The sequence below is a fragment of the Acomys minous genome, assembly GCF_964271855.1.
Source record: "Acomys minous genome assembly, chromosome: 16".
NCBI classification, from domain to species: Eukaryota; Metazoa; Chordata; class Mammalia; order Rodentia; family Muridae; genus Acomys; species Acomys minous.
The window spans coordinates 40,112,371-40,131,090 of NC_140498.1; the positions used below are offsets into that span (position 1 = coordinate 40,112,371).

Consider the following 18,720-nt stretch of genomic DNA (forward strand, 5'->3'; position numbering starts at 1 on the left):
CTGCAAGAAGAAGAGGCATTTGACAGACTTTGAGAAAATGAACTTTATTTGCAGTCAAGGAGCGTGAGCAGCCATGGATGGTGCTCAATATCCCAAGCCTACTTGACGTCAAAGGGCACAGTGCTCAGGCCTGCCCAGGGTGGTCCTTGCCGTGGTCTCAGGAGCACTGGGCTCTTCTGGGAACTATCAAGTAACCACTTCCAGGCATGGTTAACAGTAATATGTCCCCAAGCACCGAGTACAGCTCATTGCACAAAGTTCTAGAAGCTTCTGAGTCTGTTGTTGGGGAAAACGAAACTACCTCCCTTTAAAAGGACGTAAACCAAAACCCCACAGGAGCCACCAGGCGCCAAGGCAAGAGTGCCGAAGGAGTGACTTACAACAGAACAGAACGAGGCAAACCCAGACCTGCATACTCCTGGGCTGCAGTGGCCCACTCCATGACCCACTGCCCTGCTTACACGTGACAATGCAGAATTTAAAAACAATAGGAACAAACAAAAACCAAAAAGAGCTGCCTTTCCGATGACTAATAACTAGAAAACTCCAGAAGACACTTTCCCAGCAGTAGGATGCTAGCCAATTCCAGGAACCTGGCGCCTCTCAGGGGTCATTTTCCACCTCTTCTATCACCTCTTCGTAGACCTCCTTATGGTCCTCCATGCTGTTGTGGTGGACCCGCTCAGGCATGATGCGAGATGGTGGGAGGCCCAGGCCCTGGTGCACAGTGTCCACAGTGCGCTGGTCCACATAGTATGAGATGTTGGCTGAAGGGAGTCTTTTCCTCATCTCCTCAAGATACTTATAGGCCTGGAGCAGAAGGAACAATGGTTACTTGAAGTCCCAATAGATGTGACCACCAATTTCTTCTTTAGTTCATATGAAAACAATGGTGCCACACTGTTCATTCATTCGTGGTAATAAGGTCCTGTGTAGCCTTGGCTGTCCTGGACTCGCATTGTAGACCAGGCTGGCCTCGAACTCACAGGGATTCACCTGCCTCTGCTTCCTGAGTGCTGGATTAAAGGTGTGCGCCACCACTGCCCGGCTCGTCTTCTGGTTTTTCAAGACAGGGTTTCTCTGTGTAGCCCTGGCTATCCTGGACTCACTTTGTATACCAGGCTGGCCCTGAACTTAAAACAATTCACCTGCCTCTATCTCCTGAGTGCTGGGATTCCAGGCATGTGCCACAGTGTCTGGCTGGGAATAAGGTTTCTTAAATATCAGATCCCAGCTGCCCACTCTCAGGGCCAAGAAGAGCATCCTTGCTCTGGGTAAAGGAAGGGCCTGTGCTCCAATGGGCACTCAGCCACTTGTCTGGGGCTTTCTAGTATTTGTAAGGGACTGTTGTGCAGGAGGCCGTCAGATGTTATGGGTTCTGAGTGGCTTACACTGAACTGTGAATAACATGAACAGCGACCCTAGAGGGCCCTTTAGCAACCAGGACACAAGAATTTTGGTTTGAGAGGTTAGGGATTTAGCTCAGTGGTAGAGCGCTTGCCTAGCAAGCACAAGGCCCTGGGTTCAGTCCTCAGCTCTGGGGAAAAAAAAAAAAGGAATTTTGGGTTGAGTTTTCAAGCTGCTTTTTCTCTGGAGTTTGCCCTGGCTGCCATGGCAAAGGAGCGGTGGACCTCTGGGTACATTCTGGGGCATGAGACTGCTAATGGCCTCTCATTCATTCTTCTCTCAGATATCACATCCTGACCACAGTTTTGCTCCCCTCCCCTCAGAAAAGAGCAGGCCTCCTAGGGACATCAACTAAACATGGCATAATAAGCTACAGTAAGACCAGGCACATACCATCACATCAACCCAGTAGGAAGAACTGCATCCCACAAGCAGGCAAAAGAGTCAGGAACAGCTGCACTTCCACTGTTGGGATTCCCACACCACCACCAACTACCCAGCCTTGGCATATCTGCAGAGTCTGACCTGGGTCCTCGGCTTCTTGTTTCTTTTAATCAAGTGTCTGTTTTAACCTGGTTCACCTGGGCCTAGGCTGGCAGACTGGAACCATCAGTGTTTTTCTTTGGGATGTCTGGTTTTGTACAGGGCTGGCTTGGAGAGTGGGGGCTGGGTGGGACAGGCCCCCTGTACCTCCCTATGCCTGTGCATACATCTTCATCTGCAAGGAGCCTCTCACACAAAGGGGAGGGAAGGCATGTGTCTGTCTGTCTGTCTTTCAGGGCTTATCCCTAGAACAAAATTTCTAGCAGGTTAAAAAAAATTTTTTTTTCAATACAGAGTTTTTCTGTGTAGCCCTGAACTCTCTGTAGACCAGGCTGGCCTTGAACTCGCAGAGAGTGCCTGCCTCTGCCTCCTGAGTGCTGAGATTAAAGGCGTGCACCACCACTGCACAGCACTTTGTAAAAAAAATTATTTATTTTTTTGGTTTTCTGAGACAGGGTTTCTCTGTGTAACAGCCCTGGCTGTCCTGGACTCACTTTGTAGACCAGGCTGGCCTCAAACTCAGAGATCCGTCTGCCTCTGCCTCCTGAGTGCTGGGATTAAAGGCGTGCGCCACCTTGCTGGGCTAAAGAAAGATTTATTTATTCATGTATTTTATGTATGAGTGCTCTGTCTTCTTCATGCACACCAGAAGAGGGCACCAGATCTCATTATAGAGGGTTGTCAGCCACCATGTGGTTGCTGGGAATTGAACTCAGGATCTCTGGAAGAACAGTCAAGTGCTCTTAACCACTGAGCCATCTCTCCAGCTAAAAAATTTAAAGAGTAGTGATTTGATATTACTTCTAGCTGCTTCCTCCCCCACCCCATAGTGTTATTTAACTCTGTGGCCCCAGAACTCTCTAAGTATACTAGGATGGCCTGGAACTTGTAGTAATCTTCCTGCCTCTGTCTCCTGAGTGCCAGGATTATAGACTGTGCCACCATAACTGGCTAGATATTAGTATTCTTAACTATGACAGAATTTAGAATGCTTTTATTGGACAGATATAGTAGGAAGATGACTATCTGTAAGGGTCATAAAGAAACAAGGCTACATTGTGCTGCTTGGCTGAGTACTACATCAAACCATAAGCCCTAAGGCCAGGAGCCCAGTGAACACAAGCCCAGAGGGATGGGGAATGCTCTGGGTGTCTAGAAACTGTATCTGCCAGTGGGCACATGGGACACAAGTTCAAAGGACAAGCTTAGGACAAAGCCAGGGACTGCAGAAGCTGAAGAGAGCTGCAGTCCTACCAGCCGCAGAACTAAGGGAAGAAACATTGGAAAGAAAGGTAAAGAGCAGACCTGGGGCTGGGGGGCAGGGGGGCTGAGTGACCTTGGGTGCAAGGGATTGTGTATCTTGATTCAGCTGGGCCAGACTGAAAGATACCAAGTGAGACTCAAGGATAAGATGGCCAGAATTGAGGTGAGAAGTTTGAGGGGTTCAACATCAGAGTAGCCTTAAGAGAAAGAAAAACTGAGCAGCAGCAACAGCAGCTAAAAAGGAAGCAGATTTTGGCTACAACCCTTGAGTGAAGAGACAAGAGATGCAAGCAGCTGCAATTCTTGGAGGAAAGAAAAGGGAATATATTTAGAAGATGGAAAAGTAAATTCATTTCAGACAAAAATCAAATAGGATAATGGAAACGTCTGCTCTTTACAAAAGATAAGTAGATGACAAGTATATGAGGTGCTCAGCATTGGCCACTAGGAAAATGTCACAGCCATAGTGAGAGAGATGAGTCATCTGGCACACTACAGCCACGCAGATGCTGGCAAAGAGCTAGCCATGTTTACATAGGGCATTGTCATTATTAGTAAAGTGAAAACTGGCTGGGCACCCTACTCTCAGTTGGTAGAGCAGGGTGCCCAGCATGAAGGAAGCACTGGGGTCAGTTTGTGGTGCTGACGTACCTACCCTTTCAGCACTAGGTACGGAGAGGTAGAAACAGAACCACTTACGTAGGTCAAGGCCAGCCTGGGCTACCTGAGAAACAGGACCACTTATGTAGGTCAAGGCCAGCCTGAGCTACCTGAGACCTTATCTTACCAACAACAAAACCTGGTTAAAAAGATATGGGTCTGGTGGGCAAGTCTTTGGGGGGGGGCATTTTCTTTTTAAATGTCTTTTCAAAGCCCAGTACCCAACACTGGGGAGGTAGATGTAGGTGGCTCTCTGTGAGTTCAAGGCCAGCCTGGCCTACAAAGTGAGTCCAGGACAGCCAGGGCTACACAGAGAAACCCTGTCTCAAGCAAAACACTCAAAAAACCCAACCCAACCAACCAACAATTTCTTTTCAAAGATTTATGTGAATATTTTGCCTGCATATATGTATGTGCACAGTACATGGGGAAGGCAGAGCTGCTGGATTCCCTGGAAGTGGAGCTATGTATGGATGCTGATGAGCCACCATGTGGGTCGTGGGAATTGAGAGGGGTCCACTGCAAGAGCAACTGGTACTCTAAACCACCGAACTATCTCTCTGGTCCTGAATTTTCTTGATTAATAATGATTGACATCGGAGGGCCCTCAGGGGAGGTGTCACTCAGGGGAGGTGGTCCTGGCTGGTCTAAGAAAGCAAGCTATGGGGAACGAGCCAATAAGCATATGCCTACCCAGGCCCCTGCCCTCACTCCCCTCAGTGATGGACTATAGCCAAAGAATTGTAAACCCGCTCTGTCTAAAGCTGCTTATGGTCACAGTGTTTATCATAGCAATAGAAGCAAACTACAACAGTTAGCTTGTCACCTCAAAGGAAATAGTGAAAGTCTCTGCCACCGCCAGGTCTGTGCTTTGGAGCAGCAGGACCTGGGCTAAGCAGGGTCGCCTTACCATCTGGTATTCCTCCATCTGTACATGGTGTTCCACCAGGAAGCCATAGACGTCCCCGATACGGATGGTGCTGTCCAGGTCTGGCTCTTCGAGGAGCAGCTCACACTGCCTGATGGACTCTTTGGGGTCCTCTGTGTATGTCCTAACAAGGTGGCAGACAAGGTCCGAGGCTGACCCCCCACACTCTGCATGCCAGAAGCTGGTAGGTACCTGTCCTGCAGGCACAGCTTTATGGATTGGCTGACACTGTTGTGTGTGTGAGGGGAAGTCCATGAATTATGGTAACCCCTTACTGTGGTCCTTAAATCCATTCACTTAACATATGCTCATCACCTTCAGTGCTGCCTCCCTGTGCTCGGACACTGAGATCTGTGTAGAAGGGGAAGTGGGAGGAGGCACACGTGGAGGAAGGTGCCATCTTGCGCAAGGTATGTGACTGGACATAGAGATCTGTATGCGACAGAGTAGAAGGTGCCTGGTGTGTGCCGGGCGGAGGCCTGGTGTGTGCCGGGCGGAGGCCTGCCAGGCCTAGTGCAGGCTAGCTGACCTGGAGCTGTGAAGGTGCCTGGCTCTTACTTCTAGAGAGCCTAGCCCTCCCCGTCCCCAGGGGTGATGTGTGTCTGGCCATGCAGACCCAGCTGTTCCTAGGTAGGCACGTGGCCCTCTCTCCAGCCCCGGACTTACAGGGCTGCTCACCGTGTCCCTCACATGCACTCTCCTGTGCTTACTTGCTCTGCCTTGTGGCTGAGGACCATTTCTTGCTAGTGTTCCTCCCTACCTCCTGCATCTCAGGCTGGGCCAAACATCAGATGTGTGGTACCTTTCCAAGAAGAACCTACTGTGTACATGTTTAAAATGCCTTTGAAACTGACAGATTTCTCAGGTAAGAAGAGCACATCTGTGTTTGGGGCAGAAGCTGAGCTCAAAGATGTTTACTCATAGCCGGGCGTGGTGGCGCACGCCTTTAATCCCAGCACTCAGGAGGCAGAGGCAGGTGGATCGCTGTGAGTTCAAGGCCAGCCTGGACTACAAAGTGAGTCCAGGACAGCCATGGCTACACAGAGAAACCCTGTCTCGAAAAACCAAAAAAAAAAAGATGTTTACTCATGTCACAGTGACCACACAGGGGCTCTCTGAAAAACTGAATTATCTAAAAAGAATAAGAGTGCCACATACCTGTCTCGAAAAACCAAAAAAAAAAAAAAAAAAAAAAAAAAAAAAAGAGTGCCACATAAAAATGTATATTCTTGGCCAGCAACTGAGAAAAGAGACAATGTGCTACCACCCAGGCCTTCTCCATACGCTGAGAGAGCTGAGGATAGGATCCCAGAATCCCTGTACTAGTCTGTTGCCCAGTGAGTGGGCAGTCACGAGGGAAAGCCCTACTCGGCCCCTGTAGGTGCATATATTTGAATGTTTTCTCACTGGTGGAACTGTTTTGGGAGGGGGATTGAGAGGTATCTTCGGGTTGGAGGATGTGTGTTGCTGTGGGTGAGTATCGAGGTGTTGGAAGCCCACGCCAGGCCCAGTCTGCCTGTCTTTGTCTACAATTTCTGGATAAGATGTAAGCTCTCAGCTGCTGCTCCAGCACCATGCCTGTCCGCCTGCTGCCATGTTCCCTGCCATGATGGTCATGGGCTAAGTCTGAAACTGTAAGCAAGTCCCCAATTAAATTCTTTTTTATTTTTTTAAAGATTTATTTATTTACGATGTATACAATGTTCTGCCTGCATGTATGCCTACACACCAGAACAGGGCACCAGGATCTCATTATAGATGGTTATGAGCCACCATGTGGTTGCTGGGAATTGAACTCAGGACCTCTGGAAGAGCAGCCAATACTCTTAACCTCTGAGCCATCTCTCCAGACCCCAATTCTTTCTTTTATAACTTGTCTTGGTCATGGTGTCTCTTCACAGCAATAGACAAATAACTAAGACAGCCCCTGGTCCAGCCTGAGGCCCCCAGACGTATCTATTGACTTGAGCTCACTCATCTAGGCTCAATCTTTTTCTTAGTTTCTGTGGAATAATCTCAAGATGGTGTTGAGATTCCGAGGGAGTGCCAGAGAGACGCTCAGATATAACAGGCTACAGTGAATCCTGTCTGGCTGTTCAAGAATTACCTGAGGGATATTTGTTGGAAACACAAGCTTGGTCTGGCCTCTTAAAGTCAGCCTGAACTCTCCGAAGGGAAGTGGAGAATATTGGGGTACAAATAAAGGGCCTGGAAGACATGAGAAGGCTCCTCCAGGCCAGCGTGCCTTTACCCTCTGACCTGTTCCTCTAGGGGACATACCTTCGGGCCTGGATGAACCTCTTCACTAGTGTCATCTTGCTCTGTAGCTGGGCTAGCTTGGTCTCCTGGTCCAGGGGGCTCTTGGCTTTGGCTTTGGACAGGCACTTATAGGCCTCAGTCAGTGCCCCGTGGGCCTTGTCATAATTCTGGTATTCATCAATCTCCACCTGTACCAAAGAGACCCATGAGGACCTAAGGGGCTCTGCCGGGCCCCCTGACATCCTGCTGGAAGCCTAGAGAAGGTCCGTACCTGGGCACAGGCATCATAGAAGCCAGCCAGAAGGTCCAAGGCCCGCCCTTTGGTGTAGAAGCTGATGATATTCTTCATGATCTCAGGCTCCTTCCGCCAGTCCAAGGACTGCAGGTAATTGGCAGCCATGATGTAGATTTCCTTCTGTCTCGAGACTCCCGCAAAGAAGACAATTTTCTCTGTGTCTCCAGACTTCAGCAATGCTCTCATGGCCTAGGCAGAGAAAGGTCCAGGGCTCAGCTGAGCAGGCTAGGTTTTGAAAAACTCCAGTACAATGCAGGTCCAGTCTGCTAGTGGGATCCAATGCTGTGAGTCTAGCTCCACTAAGAAGCACCATTTCAAGAGCTTTTATGGGCCACATTCCCCCTTCTCTCAGCATCCTAGCTAGGAAGGCTGCTCAGAGACGCATGCAGCCGCAGGATATGTGCCCAAATGCCCCACACATGGCCCAGGCCGACTCACCTTCAGCTTGTTGCCAGCCTGTGTGTACTTCTTGGTGGCCAGGTGATAGTTGCCCTGGCGCATGCAGCAGTTGGCAATCTGCTCTAGCAGCTCCCGCCGTGACTCCTCAGACAGGTCCTTGGAGTCCTTGGACACAGTCATCTTCTCTGCCATCTCCTCGGTGATGGTCATATTCTGCTCTAGGCACAGCTGCAGAGCCTCATGATACTGTAAGAGGGCCAGAGAGACAAAGCAGGGCTGTGACTGAGCGGCTCAGAGGGGCTGGATCTCCCTTCACATCTGCCACCCCTTCAGAGGAAGCAAGACACCAACTTCTAGGATCCCCCTTCCTTCCAGCCCAAGTTGTAGCCGTATCTTTCTTGAGCTTTTATAACCAGAGATAGCAGAAGTGCTTCCCACCCAAAGCTCCCACCATCTGCGTACCTTCTTGGCGGCCAGCAGGAGCTCCACAGCTTTCTCAAACTGCCCGTGCTCAATGCAGAAGTCTGAGCAGCGGGCCAGCAGAGCGGGGTCTGACTTCTCATCCAGGTCCTCCGCTATGAGCTGTAGAGCTGCAAACTGCTGGGTGGTGAAGGCCAACTCCAGGGCCTTGGAGAAGTGTCCAGCCTGTGGGCAGTGGTGGAAACTTAGCTGCTGCTTGAGGTCCCGAGATTCGCCCAGACAGGTTTCCTGGAACTTCAGGAAGGCAGGTGTCCCTAGTCTCTGCAGGTGCCCGGGTGAGGCCAACCGCTTACCTTGTGATATAGCATGACAGCCCTGTCCATCTGCTCGCCCTTCTCCTCATAATACCGGGCCGCCTCGATCATGTCCTCTGGGGAGCTCAGTAGGGCCAGGTTCATGAGCTGGTCATCTAAGCCGTTCTCCTGCAGGGAGCAAGGTGTGGCTCTGCAGGCGGTTCTGTCTGGCATACTCAAACACGCTTAGATTTGTGAATGTGGCTGGGTGGGGTGTGAATATGCTTCCTTCAGTCTGGTATCACCAAAGGATCTGTACTAGTTCAGTTTTCTTTCTTTTTTTTTTTTTTTCAAGATTTGTATTTATTATTTATACAGTATTCTGCCTACATGTGAGCTAGGCAGGCCAGAAGAGGGCACCAGATCATAACCACATAGTTGTGAGCCACCATGTGGTTGCTGGGAATTGAATTCATGACCTTTGGAGGAACAGCTAGTACTTTTAACCTCTGAGCTATTTCTCCAGCCCCCCAGTTTTGTTTTGTTTTGTTTTTTGAGATAGGGTCTCTTTGTGTAGCCTTGGCTGTCCTAGACTCACTTTGTAGACCAGGCTGGCCTTGAACTCACAGCAATCCACCTGCCTCTACCTCCCTAGTGTTGGGATTAAAGGTGTGAGCTACCACGCCCGACCTCTAGTTCAGGTTTTAAGGAGCACCAGGCCTTACTAGGTCAGTCTGTGCCAGGGCTTGCAGATCCTTTTTTGTTCTGTTTTACAGAGTGCTGCAAGAAATGCCTGCAGGTAGGGAAAACTCCAGAAGCAAGACCTGAGAGGATAGTCATAAAGTGTCCAGCAGCTTCTGATGAGGCAGCTAACTATTTAGACATGAGTGACAGTGTCAGGGGAAGCAGGGGAGGGGGAGGGCACGGAGAGCAAGAAGTGATGTGAGTTCACAATGCAGGCCTCTCAACCTTAGCTTGCTCTGAATAGAGCTTTGAAGGCAGCAGCAGGGTGGGGAGAGAAGGAGGCAGAGGCAGGGGGATGTCTGTTGACTCGTAGGCCAGCCTGGTTTACAAAGTGAATTCCAGGACAGCAGAGACTATACAGAGAAACCCTGTCTCGGAAACAACCTCCTTCCCACAAAAAAGGAAGCGTTGGTTGCAGTTTCCTGCCCCAAGATGTGTATAGCCTGAGGCTGCTCCTCTGCAGAGGCCTCTTACCAAGTCCATTTTTCCCTTCCTCCTCCTCGCACTGTACATAATAAACACGAGTTTCCGGGTTGCTAGTTGGTGCTCTCCCTAGGCGTGAGCACAGCTCACCCAGTCCCAGCTTCTCTATGTGTGTCTGTCATTTCTTGACTTTGTTGTTGCCCCGGTCAGATTCCCAGGACCAGTCCCTGCAGTGTGTGGCACAAGAGCATCGTCTGCCTGGTGCCCGGGTGGGAGCACGTACCTTGCACAGGCGGATGGCGTTGTTGAAAGCCTGTGCCCGCGTGTAGAAGTGCACTGCCTGCTTTACCTCATCCTGGCTCTCGTACTGCCGGGCAAGATGGTAGGATGCAGCCCAGTTTCCGGTCTCGTTGGCTATTTCAGCAGCCTAGAAAGACCAGAGCATCCAGGTCTTCTCTCTACCCAGCAGCCTCCCACCACCCAAACTGGCCCACTCCCACAGGATGCACTAATGTAGTTTCAAAATATTTTATTTTTATGTGTATGTGTTTGAGCATAAGAATGCAGTGCCTGACAAGGCCAGAAGGGGACACCATATCCCCCGGAGCTGTAGTTAACAGGTGGTTATGAGTTGCCCCACATGGGTGCTGGGAACTCATCTCTGGTCCTCTGAAAGAAGTGGCAAGCACTGTTAACTCCTGAGTCACCTCTCCATCCCCTAACTTTTCTTTTTTAAAACTGTATACACCTCCCCGCCCCCCCCACAGGGTCCAACTGGGGGCCTCTATCTCCCCACTTGCTCTCACCTTCTGAATGTTGCCCTGGAAGCAATGAATGCGGACCAGGGAGAAGTAGTCTTGTGCCAGCTCATAGTATCGCAATGCAGTGCCCATCTCTGCCTGGCTCTCGAGGTACTGAGCCCACCACCTCCACAGGGTCCTGCGTGATAACCCAGGGAGCTCAGGGTCTCACTCCCACTGGAATGGACACCCTGCACCACCACAGCCCATAAGGCGATGCATGGAACCGGAAGGAACAGGTCTGGAGTCTCTGTTCCAAGACCAGTACTTGGAGCAGGTGGATATTCCCCACTCTGACATGGAACACCACCCCACCAGACCTCATGGCGGACCCGCACAACTGGGATGTGTTGTCCCATTGGGGACACTTACTTGTCCTTCATCCTGTTGATGTAGAGCTCCAGTGTGTGCAGGTCTTCTGAGAGCATCCTGGGTACCTCAAATCGGTGGGTGTCTGACTTCTCATAGCTGTGGAAGAAGGAGCTGTTCCATTTTGCTTCATGATCAGGGGCTGCAGCACAGAGTGCGGGGCAGCAGCCTGAGAGCGCTACACCTGGCCTGTGGTCTGTACACTGTTGGACGTTTTGTGCTATGTGGACCAGAGTGTTAGCCACACCTCAGAGCTCAGCATGCAAATTCCAGGTCATGGACATGTCCCTAAGCACAGCTCACCCCGACTTTGGAATGAGCTTCCCTGTGGCACATTTTTCCTCAGGGGGCCCCAAGCCTGGTATGTACCACACTGACTGACACACAGAGGATCAAACATCCCATCCCACCACCCCAGAATCCAGGGGTAGCTCCCGTGGAGGATCACATGGGCCGTCCTGAGGCAGATCTTCCTTCTAGAACGCCGAGGCCACCTAACTAAGGCAGCAACAGCCAGGTCCCATCCCCGCCCAGTCCCACTCACTAGCTGAGGGCCAGGCCACAGTCAGCGCTGGCCTCCAGGTGCTTGGCATAGTTGTAGTAGGTGGTACGCAGGTGGACACGGTCATAGAGCTCGGCCACCTCCACAGCTTTCTGCCACTGGTCTGAGGCCTGATAGAACTTGTTGAGGAGGTCGTAGCGCTTGCACTTCTTGTATAGTTGTTCACCTTCCTCCTGGGGGTAAAGAGAGATGGCGCATCAGACCCAGAGCTGACGCTTCAGAAAGACCATCCTGGGAGAAAGGGTGGTGGTCACGAGGAGCCGGCAGGGTCACTGTGCTGTCAAGTCCATTTCACAGGATAGTTCAGAGCTGCCCCCACAGGCTCATGACAAAGACACACAGCATGCTATGAGAACACACACTTGAGATACACATGGACGCCATGCACAGCCAAGAAAGGCAACACGTGTCCAAGGGACATTCCAGTCACCTGTTAGAGGCCTGCACATTGTCAAAGGAATGTCCAAACCTTGCTACAGCCCAGCTGGCCTCTGCTGGGGTCCTGCAGAACTCCTGTGCTCCCCTATGAATAAGGAAGTCCTCTGAGGTGCTCCCGCCATGCAGCACATGGGTGGGTGGAATGCCTGCCTCACAACTCTGCCAGAGGTCTATCCCTTGTGCCCTCATGCACACCGAGTTAAGGCTGCAGCCTCTGACTTTGGGGGCTGTGTCAGCATCTTTCCTCTGGGAAAGCAAGTAAGCTGAGACTGAAGGAAGGAGGAGGGTGCCCAGTGGAGACCAGATGCCTTAGGAAACCAACCTGAAGGTTTTGGCTATTTTGAGAGGACTTCTGTTTGTAGTTACAGATGATAGGAACACCGTGTCTCCCCTCTGCAGGCCCCAGGCCCTGAGAGACCAGCAGCCACACTCTGCCAATCCACCTGCCTGCCTCCTTGTCCTGCCCATTTGCCCCGCCCCCATCTCACTGCCCCGCCCCATCTCATTTCCCTGTCCCGTCTCTTGCCCCGCCCCCATCTCACTGCCCCGCCCCATCTCATTTCCCTGCCCCATCTCACTGCCCCGCCCCATCTCACTGCCCCGCCCCATCTCATTGCCCCGCCCCCATCTCACTGCCCCGCCCCATCTCATTTCCCTGCCCCATCTCATTGCCCCACCCCCATCTCATTGCCCCACCCTCATCTCCTCGGCCCTGTTACTAGACTCTAGCTGAGGAGGGTCTATGCTTAGCGATCTCTGCTCTTTCTACTGCAGGCTCAATTTGACAATGTAGCAGGAGTGGCCACCTTCTTCTCTGCTGCCAGGTGATGTCTGTCCGTCTGAGACTGGGGTTACTCACCAGCATGCCCAGCTGTATGGCTAGCATGGCCACTCTAGCTTCAAGTTCTGGCTCCTGCTCAGCTTCCCGCAGTGCCCGGGCCCCACGGGCGTGGCCCATGTTCCCTAGGCACACCTTGGCGACATCCAACCTCTGAGTCTTCACACACATGCGTGCCATGTTCTCCCAGACAGTCTCACTGTAGACAGAGGATAGGAGGCCATGTCAGCTTCCAACCCAGAGCTTTGAGCAACCACCTGCCCCTTCTTGGCATCTGACAGTGCACATAGCTGGCAAGCAGGGGGCCTTGTGTGGTATTGTGTGCAGCCTTCACAGTAAGATTGAAGACTAGGCGCCATATGCCCATTACTCAAAAGGAAGGAGAGAGAGGTATCCTGAGTCTCTCCCTGGCACATCTTACATAGTATCCCTGATCTTGAAGGCCTCTGGGGATGGCAAAGGGGACAGAGGGCCTTCTGGAACTACCTTTGTCTGCCAGTGCATTTCTGAGTGTATGAGATATGGGCAGCTGCGTCTACAGCAAGATGGTAGGTATATATGAGACCCTTTTAAAAAAACATGCTGGGGGGCTGTAGAGATGGCTCAGTGGTTAAGAGCACTGCCTGCTCTTCCAAAGGACCCGGGTTCAATTCCCAGCAACCACATGGCAGCTCACAACTGTCTGTAACTCCAAGATTCTGACACCCTCACGCCAATACACATAAATTAAAATTAAATAAAATATTTAAAAAAAACCATGCTGGGCCAGGCATGGTGGTGCATGCCTGTGATCCCAGCACTGGGGAGGCAGAAGCAGGTGGATCTCTGTGAGTTTGAGGCCAACCTGGTCTACAAAGTGAGTCAAGGACAGCCAAGGCTACAAGAGACACCCTGTCTAAAACAAACAAACAAACAAACAAATCATCCTGAGCTGGTGCTGGTAGCACACGCCTTTAATCCCAGCACTCAAGGGCAGAGGCAGGAGGATCTCTGTGAGTTGGAGACCAGCCTGGTCTACAGATCAAGTTCCAGGACAGCCATGGCTACACAGAGAACAAAACAAAACAAAAATCAAAACAAAAAGAAATGTTTACAAAGCCAGACATAGTGATAGACACCTTTACTCCTAGCACTCAGGAGGCAGAGGGAGGTGAACTTTTGTGAGTTCAAGGCCAGCCTGGTCTACACAGTGAGTTTCAGGACAGTCAGGGCTACATGGTGAGACCCTGACTCAACAAAATGAGCCCAGAACAGTAGTTTACCCTCAGTGCTTCCTAAGGCCTGGTGTAGGGGCAGGTGGAGGTAGGACGACGTGGCCTTTGGCTGCCTCTACTTTCCTGGATAGTCCCTCTCCTTCTGCAATGCTGAAGCCATAGCCAGTATTAGAAAAATAATCTACGTGAGTGTAGCCACTGGCCTATAGACAAAGCTGGCTGCAGTGTGCCCTGGGTTTTCTTTGCCCACGGGGTTGGGGATTGGGTGGGTGGGGCATGCTCGAGGTTAGTGTCTGGCTCTTTTTGCTGAATGGGAGACCAAGGCTGGAGACTGGTCTTGGTGCTTTTGGGCCTGTATGTGACAAAGTACTTCTCACATCACTGAAATGCCTGCTATTTCCACATAGGCCTCTGCCTGAGAGTGAATCAAGCAGGGGATCTGAAGAGCTTGTGCTAGAGCCCCAGCCCCCAGCCAGGTAGGGAGAATTTGGGACGAGGGCCTCTTTAAGACCAGCACCAAACATGGGCAGGGCCAGGCCTCCGCTGCTCTAAGAGCCTGGGCCTAAGAAATGGCCCCCAGCCTTCTCCACAAATGCACACTGTACTCCGTGGCTGCCTCTGGCCCGGGATCACCTCAACTCCCACGAGATTCCTGGCATTCTGTGCACGCAACTCCCAGACAACTTCACTCTCCAAGAATGGGAAAGTTCCAACTCCAGCGTGGAGTGCTGGGCTTTGTGCATCTGGCATGCATTCCAAGAAGCAAACACCCTCCTGCCCTGTGCAAGTCTTGAGAACTTCCTGTTGTCTGAGTTCCTCTGTGGGAAGGGATCACATCTGCACCTCATCAGCTTATGGTCGCCTAGATGAGAAGCAGATGCTGTCACAGAGGGAGCTGGCTCTGCGTTGGGCCTAGTCTCCGGGAGGACCTACGCTCAGCTGGACCTGTGCTGAGTGAGCAAGTAGGGGACCAGTAGGCTGATCTACACTTGGGATGCTCCCCGCTGTGTGTGTGTGTGTGTTGTGCATGGCAGCGGTGTGGGGGTGCAGTGGGGTGGGGGTGCATGCAGCCACAGTAACAAAATAAGGCCTGACAACAGAAGGCAACAGACAACAGGAAGGACAGTCCTCTGGCTGAGAGATTTCCTACCACCACACAGGAGTCTCAAAGCCTCTGAGGACAGCATCATATCTCAAGACAAGTCCCTCCTAACTCCATCTTTCCCCTGCCTACCCTCCCACACAGAGAGGCAGATGGCTGAGTGTACAGACACCTAAGGGCATGGTAGAGGCTCCGAGAAGTACAGGATAGGAACAAAGCTCTGGCTTCTTTCCCATCCAGCTCAGCAAAGCTAAGACAGAGCTGGCCAAGGGCCCCATCTGAGATGACCAGACAAGACATGATCTTGCAGCCTTCAGCACCAGCTGTAGAAGGCTGTCAGCCTGGGAGTTAGAGAACTCTTTTTTTGTTTTTTGTTTTTTTCCGAGACAGAGTTTCTCTCTGTAGCCTTGGCTGTCCTGGAATTCTCTCTGTAGACCAGGCTGGCCTCGAACTCACAGAGATCGGCCTACCTTTGCTTCCCCAAGTTTGAGTGCAAAGATTACAGGTGTGCATCAGCACACCCAGCCTGCGTTAGAGAACTCTTAAAACAGCTTCCTGGGTTCAAAACTACATTTGGTTCTCACTGGAAATAAGCAATTAATAACTACCTACAGATAACTGGCTTAATATGAAGGGCAATAGATTTTTCCCTTAACAGAAATGTGGGGAAGTCTCCATTTCAAATACTCTTTGTTTAGCATATTGTATCAGAGATGTTGTACCCTAATTCTGCCTCTAGGGGGTGGCACAGACAGGAACAGTGCCAGCTGTCCTACTTAAGTGTCTTGGGAGTAGTAACATAACATGAGCTGAGAGTGGATGGCAGCCCACACTACTTGTCAAGGTCTTCCTGCTTAGGACTTACCCCACAGAGAGACTAGACCCAGAGACCCAGAATGAAGAGTCCACTTCCGCCAGCCAGGCCAAGGAGAATGGAAAGTATAAGCAAGCCATAGCCACACTGGCTATAAATGTCAAAGGATTTTGAGACAGTCAAAAAGCTGGAGCTGGGCGGTAGTGGCGCACGCCTTTAATCCCAGCACTCTGGGGGAGGGGGCAGGCAGGTGGATTGCTATGAGTTCGAGGCCAGCCTGGTCTACAAAGTGAGTCCAGGATAGCCAAGGCTACACAGAGAAACCTTGTCACACACACACACACACACACACACAAAAACCAAAAACCAAAACAAAAGGCCAGGCGGAGGCAGAGTTTTCACCTTTTGAGAACGTCAACCTATGGAGTGCCAGGAGCCTGACTATAAATACAAACATGTGATTGAAGACAGCAAAGGCCGCACTGTTCCTACTTAGGGCACGGGTCAGCAGCAGACCGTGCATACACACTACCCGGCGCATGTGCCTGAGATGGTTGAGACAGCCTACAGCACCCATAGGCTGTGCTCATTTATGGAGCCGGAACCCTGGTGGGTGGAGCCCTGTCAGAGGAGGGGCGGGGGCGGGGGTCTCTGGAGGAGGGGCAGAGCCTCAGACCTGGCTGTTTTTATCCGTCAGAGCTATGAGGAGAGCAAATGATAGAACAGCCATCAGGAAAGATCACCATGTTAGTGAGCAAACCTGGCTGGCCAGAAACCACAGTTACCCCAGCCTGCACAGTGCCATGAGCCCCGTCCCAGAATTCCACCTCTTCTTGCCACCACAGGACAACCCAAGTCAGAGGTTCCTCAAGTAGCTCCCCTTCCCTATCAGGTCTGAGCACACTTGCTCCCCGAGGTGTATGGGTCTCTTCCAGCAGATGGCAGCCTGTCTCAGGTGCCTCCCCACCCTGCTCTTTCCTCTCAGAACCCATCTCCCTATCCAAAGGAAGAACCCAGTAGAGAGGGAAGGCTGTAGCCCAGTGGTTCTCACCCTTCCTGATGCTGCAACCCTTGAATACAGTTCCTCATGTGGTGGTGACCCCCAACCATACAATTATTTCATTGCTACTTCACAATTGTAATTTTGCTACTGTTACTAATTGTAATGTGTTTTCTGGTGGTCTCAGGTGATCCCTGTGAAAGGGTCATTCAATCCTCCCCAAAGGGGTCATGACCTACAGGCTGAGAACTATTGGGGACTCACAGTACCAATCAGGCAGTGGGCAATGGATGGATGACAGTTGGGAACCTAGTCTTGTAGGACTCTGCCTGCCTATGGTGCCTGTAGCATGTCCTGGTCCTGGACCCTGCTCAGCTGGCTAGGTTTGATGGCAACAGGTAAGATGACTGTCCTGGCTGGCACCCCTGATATTTCCTAAGGGACAGGAAGGTGGGGAGAGGCAGCCAGGGGTGGGCTGGAACAGCCCTCAGAAGTCTCCTCAGGCCTTTCCCATCAGGAAGCACATCCTGTTAGTGTCTGGCTCTGTGGCAGGGCTGCTATTTGTTGCAATTGGCTACGCCCTCCTGCTCACCAAAAACAGCCTCAAAAACAACCATTTCCTCTCTGCTGAGAGACAGGGAAGCGGGAGCTCCCACACACTCGCGTAGCGTACACACATTTCCTTGTAGCAGGCATTCTGCTTTCCAGGACCTGCCATTTGTGGCAGAGGTACCACAGAGGTGGCCAAACCCACACTGCTTCCACAAGCCTGCTCCTCCGCGGTGGCTCCCACAGCCAGTTCTAAGCAGTTTGACCCAGCTGACTCTGACGCTGTGCCTGCCTCCTGAGCTCCTTTCTGTTTTCCACTGCTGTAGGCAAGAGGCTGTGGACACAGCCTCCCTGGCCTCTGTCCCAAAGAAGACGGCCCACGTACAACTCTGGATTCTCGCTGGTGCAGGTGGTGCCCCAGATTTCTCCCTGGAATGGGTCTTGGGGAGAGCAGCTTCAGCACAGGCTTGTCCCTGCTGCAGGTTCAAGAGGGAGGATAAGACAGAGCTGTGAGCTGTCCCATGGGCTCCTCCCCAGACCTCCGGCACCCTCGTGTACCTGGCTGGAGCTGCTGCACAGCTTCCCAAGGATGAGCGGTGATGTTCTCTAGCCGCCTCTAGCAGCATCTCAGCTTCCTCTGGATGCACAGCAGCTGACTGGGACGTGGGACTTTCTCCGACATAGACAGTACTGGGCAGTCAGCTATGACTGTACAGAAACTTGTGGCCACAGCTGTGCTGGTGGCTCTTGTCTCCCTCATCCTCAACAACGCAGCAGCCTTTACCCCCAACTGGGTGTACCAGACGCTGGAGGACGGACGCAAGCGGAGTGTGGGGCTGTGGAAGTCCTGCTGGCTGGTGGACAGGGGTAAGGGAGGCACAAGCCCTGGGACTCGAGCTGGGCAGGTGGACACACATGACTGTGAGGTGCTAGGATGGGGCTCTGAATCAGCAGGTTTCCAGGAGTCCCGAGGCACCGTCAAACGTAAGTCTCCTTATTTTTCTGTCACCTTTAGGTTGTTAGGTGAGGGGAGGTTGTGCCCATGCTGGGGTGGTGTCAGGGAACCTGGGCCGCACTGTCGCTCTGAAAAGCAATGCTACATAACTCCCTGTTTGGCCTAGCCCCTGCCTCTGGCTTCTTTCACGGGGAAGGAATTCATGTCATGTGCCTGGAGGATGAAAGATGGGTATGTTAACCAGATCAAGTGATTTTTCCTTGGTTGAAAAGAAATATTACTTAATCCCAGCACTCAGGGAGGCAGAGGCAGAGGCAGAGGCAGGTGGATCTCTGTGAGTTTGAGGCCAGCCTGATCTACAAAGTGAGTCCAGAACAGAGAAACTCTGTTTCTAAAAACCAATATATATGTGTGTGTCTGTGTGCATACATATATAAGTGTGTAT

The 18,720-nt window shown here is 51.6% G+C and overlaps 2 protein-coding genes across 3 annotated transcripts in view; one reads left to right on the forward strand and one right to left on the reverse strand.

Annotated features, from left to right (window-relative positions):
- Positions 1 to 28: 28 nt before the first annotated feature.
- IFT140 (intraflagellar transport 140) overlaps positions 29 to 18,720 on the reverse strand; it is a 96,030-nt gene continuing 77,338 nt past the window's right edge. Inside the window, exons 19-30 of the mRNA XM_084764180.1 lie at positions 12,663 to 12,840; positions 11,348 to 11,538; positions 10,807 to 10,902; positions 10,441 to 10,573; positions 9,918 to 10,061; positions 8,528 to 8,656; positions 8,217 to 8,399; positions 7,794 to 8,000; positions 7,332 to 7,544; positions 7,082 to 7,248; positions 4,784 to 4,925; positions 29 to 810 (exon numbers count right to left, since the gene is read on the reverse strand). Of these exons, the coding sequence (XP_084620306.1) occupies positions 604 to 810; positions 4,784 to 4,925; positions 7,082 to 7,248; positions 7,332 to 7,544; positions 7,794 to 8,000; positions 8,217 to 8,399; positions 8,528 to 8,656; positions 9,918 to 10,061; positions 10,441 to 10,573; positions 10,807 to 10,902; positions 11,348 to 11,538; positions 12,663 to 12,840 (1,990 nt within the window). The 3' untranslated portion in view covers positions 29 to 603. The remainder of the gene's footprint in view (positions 811 to 4,783; positions 4,926 to 7,081; positions 7,249 to 7,331; positions 7,545 to 7,793; positions 8,001 to 8,216; positions 8,400 to 8,527; positions 8,657 to 9,917; positions 10,062 to 10,440; positions 10,574 to 10,806; positions 10,903 to 11,347; positions 11,539 to 12,662; positions 12,841 to 18,720) is intronic.
- The window catches only part of TMEM204 (transmembrane protein 204), a 29,230-nt gene continuing 27,883 nt past the window's right edge, over positions 17,374 to 18,720 (forward strand). The window contains exon 1 of one of the 2 annotated variants that reach the window (XM_084764214.1): positions 17,374 to 18,187. In XM_084764214.1, the coding sequence (XP_084620340.1) occupies positions 18,025 to 18,187 (163 nt within the window). In that variant the 5' untranslated portion in view covers positions 17,374 to 18,024. Of the gene's footprint in view, positions 18,305 to 18,720 lie in introns of both variants that reach the window. The other variant, XM_084764213.1, reaches the window with a different exon arrangement.